Below are 19,149 nucleotides of genomic sequence, written 5' to 3'. Positions count from 1 at the left end.
TATACAGCTTTAAATTAGTTTAGAGATGTGACTTTTATAAACGGATTTTGCTTTTTCTAAAGAGAGCTTATTGAACAGCCACAGCAGTCAATTATTGTGTGAAATTAATTTCATAATTCACGTGCTTCAGTAAGTTTTTCCAATCAGTAGTTGGGCTATCATGATGAATAACATTTTATGATGTGTATATCTTTTACAGTTGAATGGCTATAAACATGGACAGTTTCTGGGAAATATTTTTGGAGTATTAAGCTTTCAAAATGACATGAGCTCTTAGATGCTGAGATGAGTTAATGCTTATGTGCATTGAAGTTGATAACTGATATTTCAACTGCTATTATAATACTAAGTTATTAATCATAATTAATATTAATAGCAAAAGTATTCCATTCTAATCAATGAAACATAAGCTTTAATGCAGTCTTCTTGCAAATTAACGGCATTTGTAATCATCAGTGAATCTTTTATGGGAAATAATGTATTGCATTTACATATATACACAATTTCTAAATTTTTCATTAAAATTATGATGCTATAGCTAACTATTAAGCTTCCTCCCTCACTTTTGAGAAAGAATAGCTTAAGCCGAAGTCCCATTCCTCTTCCCCTACATCAGCCTCTCAAGAGGACTTTTGGCTTATCTTGTATTTTGAATGCTCTCTTGCCACACAGACACCATACACTTGCAAGCATCCATGAATAAGAAATATATAATTTTCAAGCAATTTATTATTATAACTGTCTATCTGTCTGAACTACTGAAAGTTTTTTTTGAAGTTATCACTACACCATGATACCTAACTTAATATTTACTGCATATCATCAACCCAGTGATTCAACAGAACTTTCTTTGCTCATTCTGAAAATTTGATTTTGTGAATGAAGTCTTGTGGCTCATTCTGAAAATTTGATCTTGTGACTGATGACTGTGGATGAAAGATGACATATCAGAGAACTGGGGCTGCTCTGATTTTTGAAAACTATCACTTTCCAAGGAAACAACCATTTGAAACTTCATCATGCCAAATCTTAACTTTGAAGCAACAGACCATGTTAACACGATTTGGCGTTTTAGTTGCAATACTCTGCTTTATACTATTAAGGAAATAAAAATTCTATTAAAGACTGGCATGTCACTGCAACTGGATTTTTACAAAGCTTCCCTTGTCACACCAGGCTGTAGAATGGTGTGTCAAACTTGTGACTGAAGCATCTAAAAATGTGTGCGCTGCTGACACAAGAGGTAGCTTGATTAGGACAACCCTCTTATGAAGATGTATTATGTGGCCATTTTCCCAAAAAAGTAATTTTAGGTACTCAGTTTTGAAGAACAAAATTAAAAATGATAAATATATTTACCGTTTGCTTACTACTAAATTTGAAAAAAGTAAAATTATGAAATATTGCTGTTTTTACAGAAGATTGTGTTTTTGAGCATTTTGCACAAACAATAAATAATTTAAAAGGGTATATTTTAAACATTTTTCTTGTTCTTCATACTCCAAAGTTCACATTAGGAACAACTGGATTTCAATAGTAGTAAGCTTATCCAAGATGTAATAATTATAAAAAATTGAAGAAAAACAGCAAAATTTCACTGTTTTTCAAAATTCTGAGTGCATCATGGAAACAGAAAATATAATTTCATATATTTTTTTCTTTTTAAATTTTGCATAGCTAGGCAATATGCAACTTTTCCAGGGTATAGCGACAGAAAAATTTAAAAAAGTATTTTTTCAGCCTACCCTATTTTACAGGTACAGTTTGAAGCAAGGTTCACACTCGTGTATCCATCTAGGCATATTAAGTATTGATGGGCCTTGATAACTGCTAAACTTCTACCCCAGATTGAATTCCCTGGGAGAATGCCTGACGGGGTGATGGTCTGAGGGTCTCCCACTTCTTTATTCTTACCACCAAACTCTTGGGAGAATTTTGGCTCACCACATATTTTTAATGCCCTTTTGCCACACAGACACTATGTGCGTAGAAGCAACTATACCCTCTCCGTAACTGGAACCCAGACCTTCCGATGTGGCAGTCAGTGTCATGAACCATTATACTGTTTTGGGAGCTGTATGCTTCTACAAGTAAAGGTAGAAGCTAGGCCAGCACCTCTGTAGTATCACTGGTGATTGACATTTTTCTGTATTTAGCTAACTATTAAGCTTCCTCCCCCACTTTTGAGAAAGAATAGCTAAGCCGAAGTCCCATTCCTCTTCCCCTACATCAGCCTCTCAAGAGGACTTTTGGCTTATCTTGTATTTTGAATGCTCTCTTGCCACACAGACACCATACACTTGCAAGCATCCATGCCATCTCTGGGCCGTTCTGTATGGATGTACTGTTTGGCATGCTGTATGCTTGTAAATCAGGCCTCGTGGCTATGGTAGTGTAGGAGAATTTCTCACATTGGTACAGTCAGTATGTAGAGACATTAGGTACTTTTTGGAAGAAGACAAGATGAAAAATATGCAATGCCTTCGCCGGGAATCAAACCCCAAACCTCTGGAATATATGCCCAAAGTGCAAAGCACCACACCAAGAAGGCTGGGAAAATACCTTATATACTCTCCCTTTTAAAGGGCGACTGGGGTTTTTCAGAGTTCCATTTGCCAAATCCTAGGTGAGGAGAATCATCATCCAACACCCTTTTAGTTCGGGCACCAGTGTAGAGACATTAGGTATTTTTTTGGAAGCAGGCAAGATGAAAAATATGCAACGCCTTCACCAGGAATTGAACCAGAGACCTCTGGAATATGTGCCCAGTGTGCAGATCACCACACCACGAAGGCACGCCAAGAAGGTGGTAGAAATACCTTATAAGTAGACTTAGTTTGATAGTTGACAGCTGGGGGCACTTCAATAATCTGAAATTTCCAGTTTAGGTTAACAGTAATTTATTTAATGAATAATTCAACATGCTGGAATTTCTGAAATAAATTTCAGTCTAAAATTTAATATCTAGCTGTCAGAGCATTTGAATTACAAAATATAACCAATAGAAATTTGCTTTCTTTTAAATTTCTGATGGAAAATATCATATTTGCCAGCATATAAGATGCACCCTCTTTTTTATACATTTTTTAAATATAAAGTTATACAAATACAAAGTAATCCTTTCTGCAAATACCCATCTATACCTATCTGCGAAAGAACACCTTTTAATCTTCTTCGTCAAAATCCAGACACTCATCTCCAGAGCTAAATGATAAGCACTTGACATTTCACACACTTAAAAGTCGTTCATAAAAACTGGAAAGTTTAAACGAACCCAGCTGTGATCATCAATGACATCACATTTACTGAACTGTATGTAACTGTATTCCCACACTCTGCATGAAAACAAGAAAAAAAAAAAGAAATCACATAACTCTGAATAGAGGAAGTTTCCAGAAATGAATGTAATCAAAAACTGACTACCGATGTGTAAGATGCACCCCATTTTTCAGACCTATTTTCATAGAAAAAAGTGTGTCTTATATGCCAGCAAATACGGTAAATATAAATTTGATTTTTTTTTCCTTTCTACAGTACAAAGTCTGAAATCCGGACGTCCATTATTCGGAATGGTCTATAATCCAGACCTCAAAGCCACAAACTTTTTATTTTGGTATGCTTTACGCATGCACGTCTAATGTTACGCATGCGCATCTAATGTTATGCATGCACATCTAATGTTTACACATGCGCGTTTAGCACAAAAAAACGAAGCAACTTGAACAACTTACTTTGTTTAATAAAGGAAACAAATAAATATTAAACTTTTTTTGTAAATTTTGATACCAGATCATAATTGCTCTTTATTTCATAAATTACGGTTTCATATTTTTAATTGTATAATTTCTGCACGCCATCTTACCAGATTTAAATTGATGATCTATAATCCGGAAAAACCCTTAATCCGGAATCGAAGTCCTGACGAGTCCGGATTACGGTCTTTGTACTGTATTAGTATTATTATAGATTATGTGTGTTTTGATAAATATTCAGTAAGTGAAATTTAATGTTTATTCTGTTTAATATAAGTTTAATTTTTATTTATTTATTTATTTATTAATTCATTGTTAAAAATGTTTTTGAGTTTTGTTAAAAAATTGTTCTAGCCCAGCAACTGCTTTTAAATCAAGTATTCAGTAAGTATTAAAAATACTTACTGTATTAATCAAGTATTCAGTAAATGTAAATCAAGTATTTAGTAAGTATTTTTAATACTTACTGAATACTTGATTTTATTTTTATTTTTTCATTTAAGTATTTTTAATCAAGTATTCAGCCCACATGAAAATTGGGTTTGAGATAACTGTTTTAGATATTCCAATCCCTTCAGTAGAAAGTAACAGGCATTCCAAATAAAGGAAAATTTTATGTGTTGGCCAGCCTTTCTCCAGGTATATTGATAACCACAATGAATCATAGATTAGTTAGATGCTGCTCCATGTTGACTGTGGTGGACACCAATGCAAATAATGCTTGTGATATTCACTTCCATTTGTGGGGGGATGGAGTGGCCTTTTGGAATGTACTGGTGTTTTGCTTGCATTCTAATGTTTCAAAATAAGATACTTATACCAGGGGCATGTGGTGGAAAGCAATGTGATCAATGCTGTTCATGCAGATTTTACAGGTGTTCTGTCTGGCTTACTGTCATTTCTCTCTTTGTTCAATGAATGTTGTTAAGCTGTGCTTTTCACAAGCCACTTATAGAAACCCTGCCATAGGATTTCTATTCCACTGCTGGGCAGAATCTCAACTGAAGAAATGCCTTTTTTCTAGTGATTCAGCTTCTGCCTACCTTGCCCATGTGTTTATTATGCTCATATCTAATGTCAAACTCTTACAATCTGCAGAAGTTTGTACAGTATGTTGTCACAGTTTCCCTCTGATATAATATCTTCAAAACTATTTTCCATGTATTGTAGAGAACTACTGTAAAACAACTGGTCTTGAATTTTTAATCATTTGCATAGTCAGTTTTAGCATAGAAGTTCATTTCAGACTAGATAATGTTTTCATGATGCTTTGAAAATTTTGTTTTATTATTTGCAACATATGTATTTATATTTTATTAAAAAAGATTATTTTCTCCCACATTCCTTTCTAAGGCTGAAGGTGGAGATGATGCTATTGTATTGGGTCTTGGAAATCCTGAAAGATTTGTGTTGAAACCAGAAAGGGAAGGGGGAGGTATTTAAAATTTTTTAATGCATTTTTATGAAATATGAGTATTTTAATATTTTGTCTTAGAAAATACAAGTATGATTCAAGATGTATCATGCTTATATCGTAATATACATTGGAACAATATTACAATGGAAGCATATCTATAAGTATTAGATTTTACATAATGAATCATAGATTAGTTAGATGCTGCTCCATGTTGACTGTGGTGGACACCAATGCAAATGTTGTTATGCTATGTTAAATGTTGTTATTACTATTAAACTCATTAGTAATGCAAAAAGTTTTAAAATTATACATATAAGAAGGAACATCCACAGTTTTAAAACATAAATATTTATAATTTTTTACGCCCATAATAAATTATAATATGAATTTAAAGCCATGTTTTCTGTCTGAACAATTGAGTTTTGCTCCCGTTTAAGAGTTTTAGTACAGGAACTGACATCATTATTATAAAAATGGTGGTAATATTTGGGATATGGGCAGTTTGGGGTATTAATCGAACTGATCAGCTGGACTATGCGAGGTCTTGCTGTATTTTCATATATGAACAAACTTTACTTATTAACTTGAAAAATCTTCTGTGTAAGAATTTCTGTCATTAAATTTATTTTGGAGCAAAAGTTATGATTAATATATCATCTGTGTAAATAAATCTCTCATAATTCAAAGATTTCACTATTTTTATGTACCATAGCAAAATCTAATTTATTGGACTCTAACACTATCTATTATTTGTTTTAACTGGAAGATAATGCTATTGCAATATCTTATTATGCGTTTTGTTTTTAATTGGCCTTTATAATTTATTATTTTTAGTTTTTTAAAAATTAGTTTTCTTTTCCCTATGTATTGAATTCCAGTGTATTGAATTTTTTATGAAATATTGTTAAAATTGTAATTTAACAAATTTTCATGTTCTTAATAATTTTTAGGCAATAATATATATGGTGATGATTTAAAAAATCGTTTGAAGCAAATCAGAACCAGTTGTCAACGAAATGCGTACATTTTAATGGAGCTAATAAATCCACCTAGCTCTCCTAATTGCCTTGTACTAAGAGACAGAACTGCAGAAGTATCAAATGTTGTTTCTGAGCTTGGAATTTTTGGAGTGATATTAGGGTAAATAAACTGACACTTTTTTTTTCAGTTTCAAATATTATTATCCTGGCTGCTACTGTTAATGTTATTTTGAAATTTCACATGAAATACATGTATGTCTGTTAAATTCATAATATTCCATGTAAATGTACTCTCCTGCAGAGGTAAGTTTTTAAATGTATTTAGGTCAGCTATTTTTCGACTTTGTATATGCTCTATATTTTCAAAAATAATATGATTCTTTTATAAGCTGAAAGTGCTTTCTTTTCTTCAAAAATTTGCCTAAAATTCAAAACCTGTATACAAGTTGAAATGAATGAAAACGAAAAAGAAAAATTATGTAACCTTTAAACATGTCACCATGTGGATGAAAATGATGCAAAGTAGGTAAAATGTATCGAATATTTTCTAATCTAATTACTGTAAAGTAAAACGCCAAATGCCCAAGGGGATTATGCTCAGGGCTTAATTTCTAAGATTAGAAGTGCCGGAGCCCTATGAAAGACCGTCAGCAAAGAGGAACAAGAGTAAATAAATAAATAAAATTACTATTAAACTAATTAGTAATTTTAAAAATAGTTAATTATTACAAATTAATTAATAGCTATTTAATTAATATTTATAAATTATTAATTATTTTTTATTATATAATTAATTACTTATAATTTAATTGATAATGGTTAGATAATTGATTATTTATTGAAATAAATAATTAAATAATTAAAATTAAATAAAATGTAAAGAGATAAATTGAAATTTAATAAGAGATTTTTTAATATAATTTTATTGTTAAAATAAAATTTTCAAGATAAAAATTTGCACTGAAATTGTTATTCAGTTACATAAAAGAAGTGCCGCAGCCTTTTTATTCAGGGCTCCAGTGTGTTCTGGCTAGAATTATGATTTATTATAAGAGCAGAAGCACCGGAGCCGATATCCGGTGGGCTCCGGTCCAATTTAAGCTCTGATCCTAGGGGGGAGGGAAGTTCTTTTATCACCATAAAAATTAAATATACTTCAAGTATAGCTGGTGAAAATTCCAGGGCTAAACAGAATGAGGGTATGAGTGGGTGGAAACAAGAAATGAGGGGAATCTTGGTGAGAGAGAACATTCTCTTTGACCATGGCTTTTTGCTGATATAATTATAGCCATCAAGCAGATGTGTGTCAGGGGTAAAATGAGTTCTGAATCCGACTTCTAAGGATGAATGCAAAGTTGCTGGTTATGTCCCCCCCCCCCCCATTTGTGGATACTGTGGGAAGATGATGTATATAGGACGTGCTTGAGCAGTTTATCTCAGTATTTCACTCTTATTGTACTTGCTGTCACTTAACGCACATTTATGCACACTTAACACATGGCTCTTACTGTGTCATTTTATATAAACAAATGAACATGTTCTTGATGCTCTGGAATATTTTTAATTTAATTTATTAATTTTTCTTATTTTTATTTTAATTTTTATCGGTTATAGTAGAGTAGATGTTCTATCATTAGAAACTTTTTTTATTACTCTTTGAGTTTTTCGGCATTGAGACGAATATTTTGTATCGCTTAGTGAAAGTGTTGTCTTTTTAATGGCAAAATGAAAGCACTATCTGACTGTAGAACATATACAAATGCTAAATGAGTCAATTTTGCTGAGTAAAACAGCAGCAGATATTATAGTCCTGTGACTAATGCAACGTTGGACTTTGCATACACCCATGTTTCAAAGAATATCATGCACTGTCCCATTTTGAAACATTGCTTACTTTTCGTTGTTTGCTCATTGAAGTTTTATGGCAGTTTTAATATTTTTTAATTTTAATTGTGTTGTGTTAAATAAAATCTGCGATTATTTGGATATTTTTCATTATATATTTATTTGTGGGATAAGGGAAAAATTATATTATTCTAGAATGAGTATTTTATAAAATTTTTAAGGCAAATATAATAATAAAGACTTAAAATTAATTATAATGACTACCTGAATGTTCTTCTCATAATGAACTCGAAATTAGAAAAATTGGATGACAAATTTCATTTATAGGAATTTTTTTCCAAAGTTAGGCTTAGCAGCGTAAATTGCCTGTCCCCACAGAATGACACATCCGGTTAACACGCCGTTGCAAGAGAACGCTTCGGTAACAGAGGTGCCCGTTGCGAACAGGTTAAGAACACAAATTTTCCTTCCTGCGAGGATAACTAACTGTAAGCATTAATAACAATACATTAGATACAATGGCATGGCAAGAAATTTATGCGTTCCTAAACAAACTCCCCCAAATTTATTGCCCATCTTAAAGGGAAAGGTTTTCGCATGCGAGTGAGGGGACTTTACTTGAACGTCTCATGTTCTCATGAGTTCGTATTTCTAGGTAAATAGAGTATTGCAAGGTGTGCTTTTTCTTAAACTTAAAACATTAGGAATTCTAAATTTTTTTCCTTTAAATTGTGGTTCAGTTTTATAAAAAGAAGTACCAGAGCTCATCTTATTCAGGGCTCCAGTGCACTCCGGCTAGAATTGTAATTTATCTTAAAAACTGAGAAGTACCGGATCTGGGCTCCGGCACAATTTAAGCACTGCATATGCTAGCTTAAAAAATATGTAACTAGATAGAGTCAAATCTATCTAACAGTAAGAGTTAACAGAGCTTGACTATCTTCAGAGTTAACAGAGTTCAGTAGAGTTAACTCTGTCTAAAGCTAACGCATTTTTTTCGTTTATTTGTTTGTTTGTAGACAATTTGTGGTATCTATGTTGGCTTCCCCCTTTTTTAGTGCTGTTTATTTTTTGTCTCAAAGGTGAGCAGGAGGAGAAATTATTATAATGGAAATTTCAAATTGCATGTGATTGTTTTTGATCAAAATTCTGACAACCGTATGGCTACTCAGCATTTCCTCATAAATGATGAAAGCTGGGGCAAATTTCACGAATATCAAATCTTTCATGTTGGTGATGATGCACCAAATCAACATTATAAACAACTGCGAAAATAACTTATTTTCATAAAGCGAATATTTCATTTCATTTTTTTTTTCGTAAACTTAAGAAATCTAAACTAAAAAAATAAAAAAGTGCAAATTTTGCCAATGGTCACTTGCTCCTGGTTAATGGAAAAATACTACATTTTTTGTGAGATTAGTAGATCCATATGTAAGCCAATCCCCATAATTTATCTGTAGAAAAAATTCCCACCTTATGTATGAAAATATACGGTATGTATATGTATATATTTATATTATGTAATTAGTGGTATTTTAAGTTAAATTAGTGGTATGGCATAAGATCATTAGATGCTTATTGCCTTGTGTTATCCTTGTTGTAAGATCATTTTGTGCTACAGATTTTTTTTTTTTTTTTAATTAATGTGCATATTTTTGTGACAAAAATTTTCTTTTAAGTAAAACATTTAATTTGCTGGGCATTATACTAGGAATACTAGGTTATACTAGGAAGGAAAGCAAGTAGCAGAATCTTCTTTATTGCACATAAACTGTATAATGGAAAAACGATATGATTAAATTTGCTGGTGATTTGCAGAATCCATACACAACAATGGCTGTAATTCAGCTGGACATCAAGTTGAACTGAGCTTGAATGGTAGGGTGGTAATGGTAGAGCTTGAATAAGGGTGCTTTATTCTACACAGCTTCAGCTGCATGTCAGAATTCATCAATCATAGAAGCTCGTGTGTGGTAGCAAGCCAGTTTTCCATCAAGTTATAACCAGATGTTCACGGTTGTTGGAGGTGAGGAATTGATATGTCATTCTCAATGGGTGAGAGATCTGGAGAATATGCTGGTGTGACAGTTGAACACACGCTGTATCAAGAAAGGTTAGGCTAGCATGGGTAACATGCAGTCATGTATTATGTTGTTGAAAGATGGTGTTATACAGAACATAGGACACAGCTGAATACATTAACACATAAAAAATGTAATGGGGGCTGCACATGTCACTGGCTATATGAAAAAGAGATGATCAACATGTGTACACAATGGCATCTCCGATTAGCACATCAGATTCTGGAATGGCGATGATGAATGCAAGTTGGCAATATACATTCTCTTCAATGCCTCTATGAATACGTAGATCATGATGCTATATGCAAAACCAGAATTCATCTGAAAAGACGATGGGGTTACCACTCATGTGTCAAATGTCATTTTATGTCTCACCACTTGCCTGCCTCTATTGCATAATCAAAGGAAGATACAAAAATGTTGACCATGCTAACAGTCCATGGTGCTGCAAATATCATCTTACTTTTCATCACCCAAGTTCCTGGCTTGGGATACATGACGTGGCTGTACTATGCCGCAAGGCTGTAGTGGCCCAGGGTCATTGTTGCTCTAATGAGATCCTGCTTAGTGTTCAGCATGGCCCTTCTGATTCCATATTTGCCTGACTGTCATGCTATCCTGACCAACATGAGCAGCTCAGTGTCACAAGGCAAAGCATGGCTTTCACACAAACAATCAACATTCCAAGTGATTTCTAAATGAGAAACCTCCTATGTAATTTTCCCACTTAGGTGGTATTAGTCATACCTGCTTTATGAGCATACATTGAAGTGCTGATCATTTGCATATCCCAGAATGAAGTATCTTTCAAGCAAATCTAACATTGTTACATGTCACCTTCACAATGTAGCAATTTTAATGACTAGTAATGTATGTAACTTTTTTGATCTTTCTGATTTCATTATGCACCACATATTGAATGTGTATGCTAATATAATGTAAATGCAAATGTAAAACATTTGTTTAAGCATTTATCAAAATATTAGAAAAGAATTTAATTAAATCTGTACTTTTAATTTACATATTTTCCTTTGTTTACATATTTCTTTGTTTACATGTTTTTGTGTAAGTTTGTGTTTGTAAAGTAAAATTCTGATTTATATTTGCCTGTTATTTTACATACCTCGTCTGACAATGCCAGATGTTTTTGTACCAAATCTCTAATTGTATATTAGTACACATATACTTATTTCTTTCTCAGAAATGAAGACAATGTGTCCTTAAATATTTCTGCTGGTCATCTTTTACGTACTAAAAAAGTTGAACTAAATGAAGGTGGTATTGCAGCAGGTTTCGGAGCAATGGGTTCTCCAATTTTAGAAACTGATTATTAACTAATTCTAAATATCAAGGAATTTTAATTCTGATCTTTATCACAAGATTTAAATGTATTTTAATGTTTGAATGTAAATTTGTATGAATTGAATTTGTATTTTTTTGAATTGAAGTTTATCATAATATGCATTTTAAAAAGACTTTTATTTTATTTAAAATGTATAAATAAAAGTTTTAAGGTTTCTCCCAATATTTCAGTTTTTAATAAGTTAGAATACTGATAATGTAGCTATTTTAAATTCACAAATGTATTTATAAAGATGATAAATATAAATACTGCAAAATTTCTGCTTAATACAGTTAGTGCAATATCTGATAAATAAATTAAAACTATGTCATGAAAAAAAAAATCATGAAAACTATGTTATCTCATTATATGTTTTATTAATGGTTTGCAGAAATTTTAGTTTTTCAGCTGTTGAAACTTACAAACAGCTAGAAGGTCTCTTTGTGGGAACATCAGTGTTACCCATTTTGCTTGAAATTAATAGGCAACATGTTGCAAATTTTGTTTTCAACTTTACATTTGTTAAGAAGAGAAGTGTCATTTCATATTGATAAGAATCCACATTAGATTTTTCTTGCGATGTTGAGCTGCATTTCTGTAACTGAATATTAGTATTTTTTTTTAAAAGACTATTATGAGGACTTTCAAAATTTAAAAAAATTGTTTCAAAAATGTCTTTATCATTTTTATTAATATTTTTTAAATTTAACTTGTGATATTGTTTCAGTGAAACCATAGGATGAAACATGATACATTTGCTACTTCTTGTTCATGCTTCTTTCATAAAATTTGAGTGATAAATATAAATGTACATTAAATTAATTAATTTTTTATTTCCTCTTAGAAGGAAAAACAGCTATTTTTTTCTCCAGCTTGCTTAACATTGGTCTTTTTCTTTCTTCTTCTTTTGTTTTTTAAATCATAATTGAATTAGAATTTCAGGAATTTACTTAAAAAGGGAAAGAAACTTCTAAATTTAAATTAAAAATTCCATCACCGATTTAGCTGTTTCTCTAGTTTATCGTACTTTGAATGCTTTGGGGAAAAGTGTATAAAAAAGGGTTCCAAAATCCATAGTAATCCACTCATTGCACAGATGCAGCTATTCACATAGAACATGTTGTCATATGATCCATGAGTATCTCTAAAATAACCTAAAAAGAAAAAGTTTTGAGTCTTTTTGTATAAACAATTCAAATGTTATTATACAACTCTCAAAATATTCAAATCACTTCTCAGCACTGTGGTGTTGGGGGAAAACCACCTTTTTCGTAGGAACTATTATTCATGTTTCATGCTGAAGTTTCTTTAAGTAATTAAAAAATCATATTTTAGGAAGGAAGAATGCAATGTAGAAATTAGTGAAAATACCTTGCTATTATTGTTAAAAATTAGATGTCAGAATTCTTCCCTCCTTCTCCTGAGCCACACATAGAGTTTAGGCCTGGGTTTTGAATTAATAACTGTAATTTTTCTGGTAAATGTTCCTACAGCTTCCAACATTACACAATCATGTTTTCACATTTTGCTAACCTCTGCTGCAGTAAGATCTTAATAAAACTGTTGCTCTAATTCTGACTCAATGGGCCACTAGCGGCTGAGTGGTAAAAGCCGCTGAAACTGATAGTTTGGTTCAGGTCTCAGCAAATGGACTACCTACATGGGCTTTTCGTTCTTCCCTCTCATATGTAATGTGGATGCGAGCCAGTTTCCTTTAAAAAGCCCCATATAAGGCATTCATCATTTTTTTTGTAGTGCCTAATAGCAAAGCATATAATAAGATTTATTTTTAAATTACAGTCATAAGCCTTATTGTGTGAGCATTACACACAAGTAGGCTTGTACTAACATCCTGCTCGTATGTGACCATACGTTTGACAGCATTAACACTCTGTAGGGCCAGATTTGGAATGGTAGGATTCTACTTGTATTCTTACAGCATTTATACAAAATTAAATGAATTTTAATTAATTGTATTTTAAAAATATAAATACAGTGGAACCTGGAGATACGAGCACCTCTATCTACGAGGAAAGTATGAGAGAAAAATTCATCTCTAAATATGAGCATTAACTCGAGTAATGAGCAATAAGCCAGGCTGTTGGTATGCGTGGCGTCATTTTCCGATCCGGCTTGACTTGGGGAATCCCCTTGTCAGATCACTCGGTGTTCTTTGATCTACATGTTTGTGCGCTTGGGAATCAATTGTTTATTACATTTAACATGAAAATAATTATTTTACAGTGCCTCCCAAGAAGATTGTTGCCTCAGATAGTGCTGTTAAGGAAAACAAGAAAGCCATGGTCGTTGAAATTAAGAAAGAAATCTTAGATAAACAAGCATGGTCTAAGAGTGAGGGAATTGGCGAAGACTTATACAGCCTTTCAATATCAACGATTTGCACTATTCTGAAGAAGCAGGAAGAAATTAAGAAACTTGATGTAGCCAAAGAAGTAGTGCTGCAAAAAAAATAAGGAAAGCCACTGCTGTTGAAATTAAGGAAGAAATCATTAGAAACTTGATATAGCCAAAGAAGTAGTGCTGCAAAGAAAAAAAAGAAAGCCATGGCTGTTGAAATTAAGGAAGAAATCATAGATAAACAAGAGTGGTGTAAGAGTGATAGAATTGGCGAAGACTTTAACATCGATGATTTTCATTTTCTGAAGAAACAGAAAGAAATTAAGAAACTTGATGTAACCAAAGGAGTTACCGTTACTTCCAAGCACTGTCCAAAACTCATAGAAGATGCTGAGAAGCTGTTGTTGGTGTGAATTAACGAGAAGCAGTTAGTGTCGGAAGCTATCATAAAGGTAAACTATGGTTATATTATTTACCAGTGTTATTATAAAAATTGATTTTTATGTTGATATTTTGGGGGGGGGTGCAGAACGGATTAACTGGATTTCCATTATTTTCAGTGGAAAAGTTTGTTTCTAGATACAAGAAATTCATTATACGAGCTCAATGCTAGAACAAATTAAACTCATATCTCAAGTTTCCACTGTATACTTTTAGTAACATATTGTAAAAACATTGCTTTGGAAGGAGATGATAAAGTGGTTTGCAGGACATTATAATTTATAAAAGTAGCCTCAACATGTATTTGAGTCAAGTATTTGAGAAATATTGAATTACAGGAAATCATATTAGAATCATCTGCTTAGGGATACATTATGTCAAGTGATTAAGGAAAAGTACATGAGAGATGTTGCTTTGGTATCTTCAATATTTGCTGGTTGGAATGTTTCTTTTGTTAGTAATATTGGATTAGCTTCTAAAAGCTGTTCTCTGATACTTTTTCCACATGTTATGCTTGCCAACTTATGTTGATTTTTGCTTCTTCGATATTTCCAGCATTCATTCTTTGGCATGTTACTTTAGTTAATATTACATGAGAGATATCTGCCTAAAGAAAAGGATGCCTTCACGGAAGAACCGTGGAAATAGGGAAGCATCCACTTTCCTATATGGGAAGAATTATGAACACCTATATAGATGATGAATTATGAACACCTATACAGCCCGTTTGCCTGGATCTGAACTTGGGTTGAACTACTAGTATTTCTCAGCTACTGTTTGCATAAGGTGATTAATGTAGTTTTTAAGGGAATTGGTCTACATATATGCTACGCAAACTAAAGAATCATATGCTAGTGATTAAAAAAGCATTTAAAATTTATTATGAAGAAAAACTTCCTCAGATTTCTATGAAAGGTAGCATAATCACATCTCGTGTTAGTTTAAATGTCCTTGTAAAAAAATACAAAATATTATTTCGAGCTTTCTCAAGAAAGCAATGAATTAGTATGTTTCAATACTCCAATGAAAAATATTGGAATCAATTTTTAATTATTTGAAATAATTGACCAAATAGGCATTACAGTTCTTACAAATTTTCCCTGAAACTAAATAGTTAAAGCATATTTATATTCTTTTGCAAAGAATTAATTCAATTTGGAATAAAAGATTTTATACTATTTTGTTACAATTTGCTAAACTTGTAAACATTCTGCCACTTTACAGCTCTTAGTATACTACTTTCTTTAAAGCTGACAAAAGAAGCAATTATAAAATAAACATGCAAATTATTTAAAGTACTATAAAGCAATATTTCTAAGAAAATAATATGTGTAACTTTTACATTACTTACCTATATATGCCGGCAGTGCTAATCCTAAAAAGCCAGAGAACAAATTTATGAAACCCAAACCAATAGATTGCTCCTGATTCTCCATGTACATGGTAACTAAACTTTGATGCCGAATAAACAACGAACCTTGCAGCATGCCGAACACTAGAATACCTGGGATGATTGCAAGAGCTGAGGACATTAATGGGAAAGTAGACATGCTAATACTGAGTAGTAGCATAACCACAAGCATGTACCGTGGCAAGCTTAGGTAGCTACTCTCAGTGACCCATCCTAAGCATAACCTTCCTATTAGATCTCCCAAGGATAAGATAGCAATAACATACTTGGCTTCTTCTCTTTTCATACCCTTGTCCATTGCAAAGTCAACAATGATAGTAACGAAAGGAATGAAAGTCAATGTGAACACTCCTCTACACAGACATATCAGTAGAAATAATGGTTTGCTATGTAGTTTTATTGCTGTTTTAATATTGTTTCTGAATGCATTATTATATTCTTCACTTTTTTTTGTGACATTTGTAATAGAAAGGGTTTCTTTCTCTTTCATAGCATCAGCAAATTTAACTATTTTCTTTTTTGCTCTTCTGCCTTCTTGAAGCAGTTCATATAGATTTCTAAGTGCATGTACAACTTTCAATACATGACCGTGATTATGGATGTTAAAATGTGATAGTATTTCACTCTCACTTTTCTCGTATAACCTGCGTAGTTTAGAAAAGATTTTTAATCTGTGGTATTCATCGAAGTTTACTGTTTTATTTTCCTGAAAAGAATCCCATACCAAGTTTTCTTCAGGATGTGGTGAACTTAACATAATTTCAGGCTGAAAAAATTGCGTTTTACCTTGCTGTTGACCAGCTTGGCAAATATCGATCAATTCTTTAATGAGCGAAAGTTGCTTGGATGTTAAAATTTGATGTTCCATCATTTCATAAGAAGTATTGAAAAGCTCTAGAAGTTGGTATACAAAACCAGAGTTTTTTCGTAAATGTTCAAAATCGAAATAATTATTTTCTGATACTTTCACAGTAAAAGATTTAGATTGTGGATTAGTCAGAGCATTGATACCAGGGTTTTTATTTTCATCACTATGAGCTTTAGATTTTTTCCTTTTAGCAGATTGTTTTGAACTTTTTTGCTTTAATATATGTTTCGACATCCAAGTAGGTTCTTTGAGCAAAATTGAAGCTGGTATGACATTCAGAATAATAGCACCAATGATGAGAAAAGTACCAGGCAAGTTATAAAATTTGATAAGCATTTCAATAAGAACTGGAAAGAAAAATGCTCCTACGCATCCTCCAGAATAGGCAAGTCCAACAGCTGTAGTTTGGTGTTTTTTGAAATGTAGATCTGTGAATACTTGATTCGCGTGAGTAGTCAGTGCAGTACTGATACCTGGAAATAAAAATGCCCAGCAGCACATGAGTGACATATAAATGCTCAAAACATTGATATAGATGTTTACGACAAAATTATGCTGGCATGATATAGGAAAACCCATTTAAAAATTCATAATTAAGAAATCACAGTGTTTAAAATTTTACTTTTTATTTGTTTCTGTTCATATTTCAATAAAATTATTATATAATCTGGTATTACAATAAACTGATTGTATTGTTTCAGTAAAGTTATTGCATCTCCCAAAGTAATTTTCCCGTGATTTTTTTTTTTTTTTTTTTATCATAAAGATTTAGCTATAAAGCTTTCAGCTTAATTAATTTGCCTGGGCTAGTTAATGCCAAGGTATTTAAAACTAAATGTTTTGAAAAAACATAACAAAAGAGTATTTAACTAAAATATTGTGAATGACTGTCACTTATTACAACACAATATACAAGTAACTCAAATTCATTTGCTCCTTACAGGAACCAATCATATTAAATTAAGGAAAGGTATCAGACCTCCAGACAATAATCACCCCGAAGTTTTCAGATATGAACAAAAAATAAAATAGTGGGGCGTGTGGCATTTCTTAATTGCCTATAATCTCCAGAATATAGTGTAAAAAGGAGAGGGTGATTGCTAGCGGTATTTGCAACCAAAAATTCATTAAACATAATAATATACCTGTGAGGTTTCAAACATTCTGTCATCACCTGCACATTTTATACACACAGTTCATTCCAAGGCATGGGAATGAACTGAGAGATGCATGCAGTACCGAGTAAGTCAAAGTCCCAAAGAATAGTTTGAGTTGTGTATTAGTAATAAGCTATGTCTGTTCTAATCATGGCATGTTCAAGCAAAACACTTATGACTTTCATTCGGATAAACAGAACTTTCTACGCAGTGAATAACTTGCTTTAATTCAGTGAAAATCTGCTCTTATAACAGATTCAGTGCTATTACCTTAACAGCACAGAAGAGATTAGGAAAACAATTATAATCTTCAATTGTTTTTATTTTGATAATACTAAAGAGATTCACAACACGGTAACAGTATTTCAAAAAGGAGTTCTATGCTAATCTCGCAGCTGTATGGCAAGAAAGCGTTTTATGGACTTATGTAAGATTTGTATATTTAAACTAAGAATTAAGAATTCTGTTTTCTTAAATTTTCAATCTTAATTAATCCTATACATTTGTAGCCCCATTTAGTATTATAAATTCTCTTTAATAACATTGCATTCACAAATTAACAGGAACTGTATTTTTAAAAATGGAACCTTAGTTTTTTAAATGTTTCAGCAAGCGAAGCCTGTAAAAGTTGAATTTAGTAACATACACGGATGATTTTTTGTAACGATATGAATATAACAGTATATTGATTATGCTCGAAATGTTTACTTACCGAATACTAATCCCCAGCTGATGGTAATCCAAGTAATATCGGTCTTGTAAAAGCAAGAGACAGCACTTATACTTCCAATAAGGCCACCAGCTAAGACCACAGATCTAATGTTATATTTCTGGCCCAAAATTGCAGCAAGAGGTCCTGCAACGTAATTGAAAAAAAATTGTGCTGTTAAAATGCCGTTACTTAATATAAGCTTTCTTTTATGCTGTTACTTTTAGTTCTATGAAAACTAAAGGAAAAGGTCAAGACTTCTGTAAATTTTGCAATAAATAATAATTAAAATATAACGATAATTTTCTGGTCAAAATACAGGATTTTCCGCCAAGAGCACAGTTTCTCGAACTGTTTTACTTAATGACTCTTCTTATCAAGAAAATATTTTGACGACCCTGCGTATAAAGTATAAACTAAGGATTCAGATTAAAAATTTTTTGATAATAAATCATAAAGACAATTTATTTGAAAATAACTCTTTGGTATATAAACTGCTGGCCATTAAAATTGCAACACCAGGAAGGAATGATCTGACGAACGTCAAAATCACATGAAAGGAAGAAGAAGTTGGGATATGCAAATGGGATTAGTATTTCAGCACATTTAGACGAAGCAGGAGGGAGAAACGACATCTAAAACATTGCATAAAAGAAAAGTTTTTTAGTTTTTTTTTTTTTTTTTTTTTTTTTTTTTTTTTTTCAAATGGCAGATTGTGAACAATTACAAATGTAACCCAGTCCATTAATCTATACAAGGCCGGATGTGGTGGTCTCTTTATTATG

General features: G+C 32.2%; 2 protein-coding genes across 2 annotated transcripts in view; one reads left to right on the top strand and one right to left on the bottom strand.

Annotated features, from left to right (window-relative positions):
• Window positions 1-11,605, top strand: part of LOC118183362 (glutathione synthetase-like) — a 53,628-nt gene extending 42,023 nt beyond the window's left edge. The window contains exons 10-12 of the mRNA XM_035352870.2: window positions 5,106-5,187; window positions 6,120-6,309; window positions 11,280-11,605. Coding sequence (XP_035208761.1) covers window positions 5,106-5,187; window positions 6,120-6,309; window positions 11,280-11,412 — 405 coding nt within the window. The 3' untranslated portion in view covers window positions 11,413-11,605. The remainder of the gene's footprint in view (window positions 1-5,105; window positions 5,188-6,119; window positions 6,310-11,279) is intronic.
• Window positions 11,606-12,233: 628 nt separating this feature from the next.
• Window positions 12,234-19,149, bottom strand: part of LOC118183361 (uncharacterized) — a 31,908-nt gene continuing 24,992 nt past the window's right edge. The window contains exons 4-6 of the mRNA XM_035352869.2: window positions 18,368-18,511; window positions 15,571-16,971; window positions 12,234-12,574 (exon numbers count right to left, since the gene is read on the bottom strand). Of these exons, the coding sequence (XP_035208760.1) occupies window positions 12,414-12,574; window positions 15,571-16,971; window positions 18,368-18,511 (1,706 nt within the window). The 3' untranslated portion in view covers window positions 12,234-12,413. The remainder of the gene's footprint in view (window positions 12,575-15,570; window positions 16,972-18,367; window positions 18,512-19,149) is intronic.

This window comes from Stegodyphus dumicola, chromosome 1, assembly GCF_044657685.1.
Source record: "Stegodyphus dumicola isolate Sdum_Otavi_A_Nest chromosome 1, ASM4465768v1".
NCBI lineage: Eukaryota > Metazoa > Arthropoda > Arachnida > Araneae > Eresidae > Stegodyphus > Stegodyphus dumicola.
Note: the sequence above shows the minus strand (reverse complement) of the source record. Positions and strands in the feature narration are given on the sequence as shown.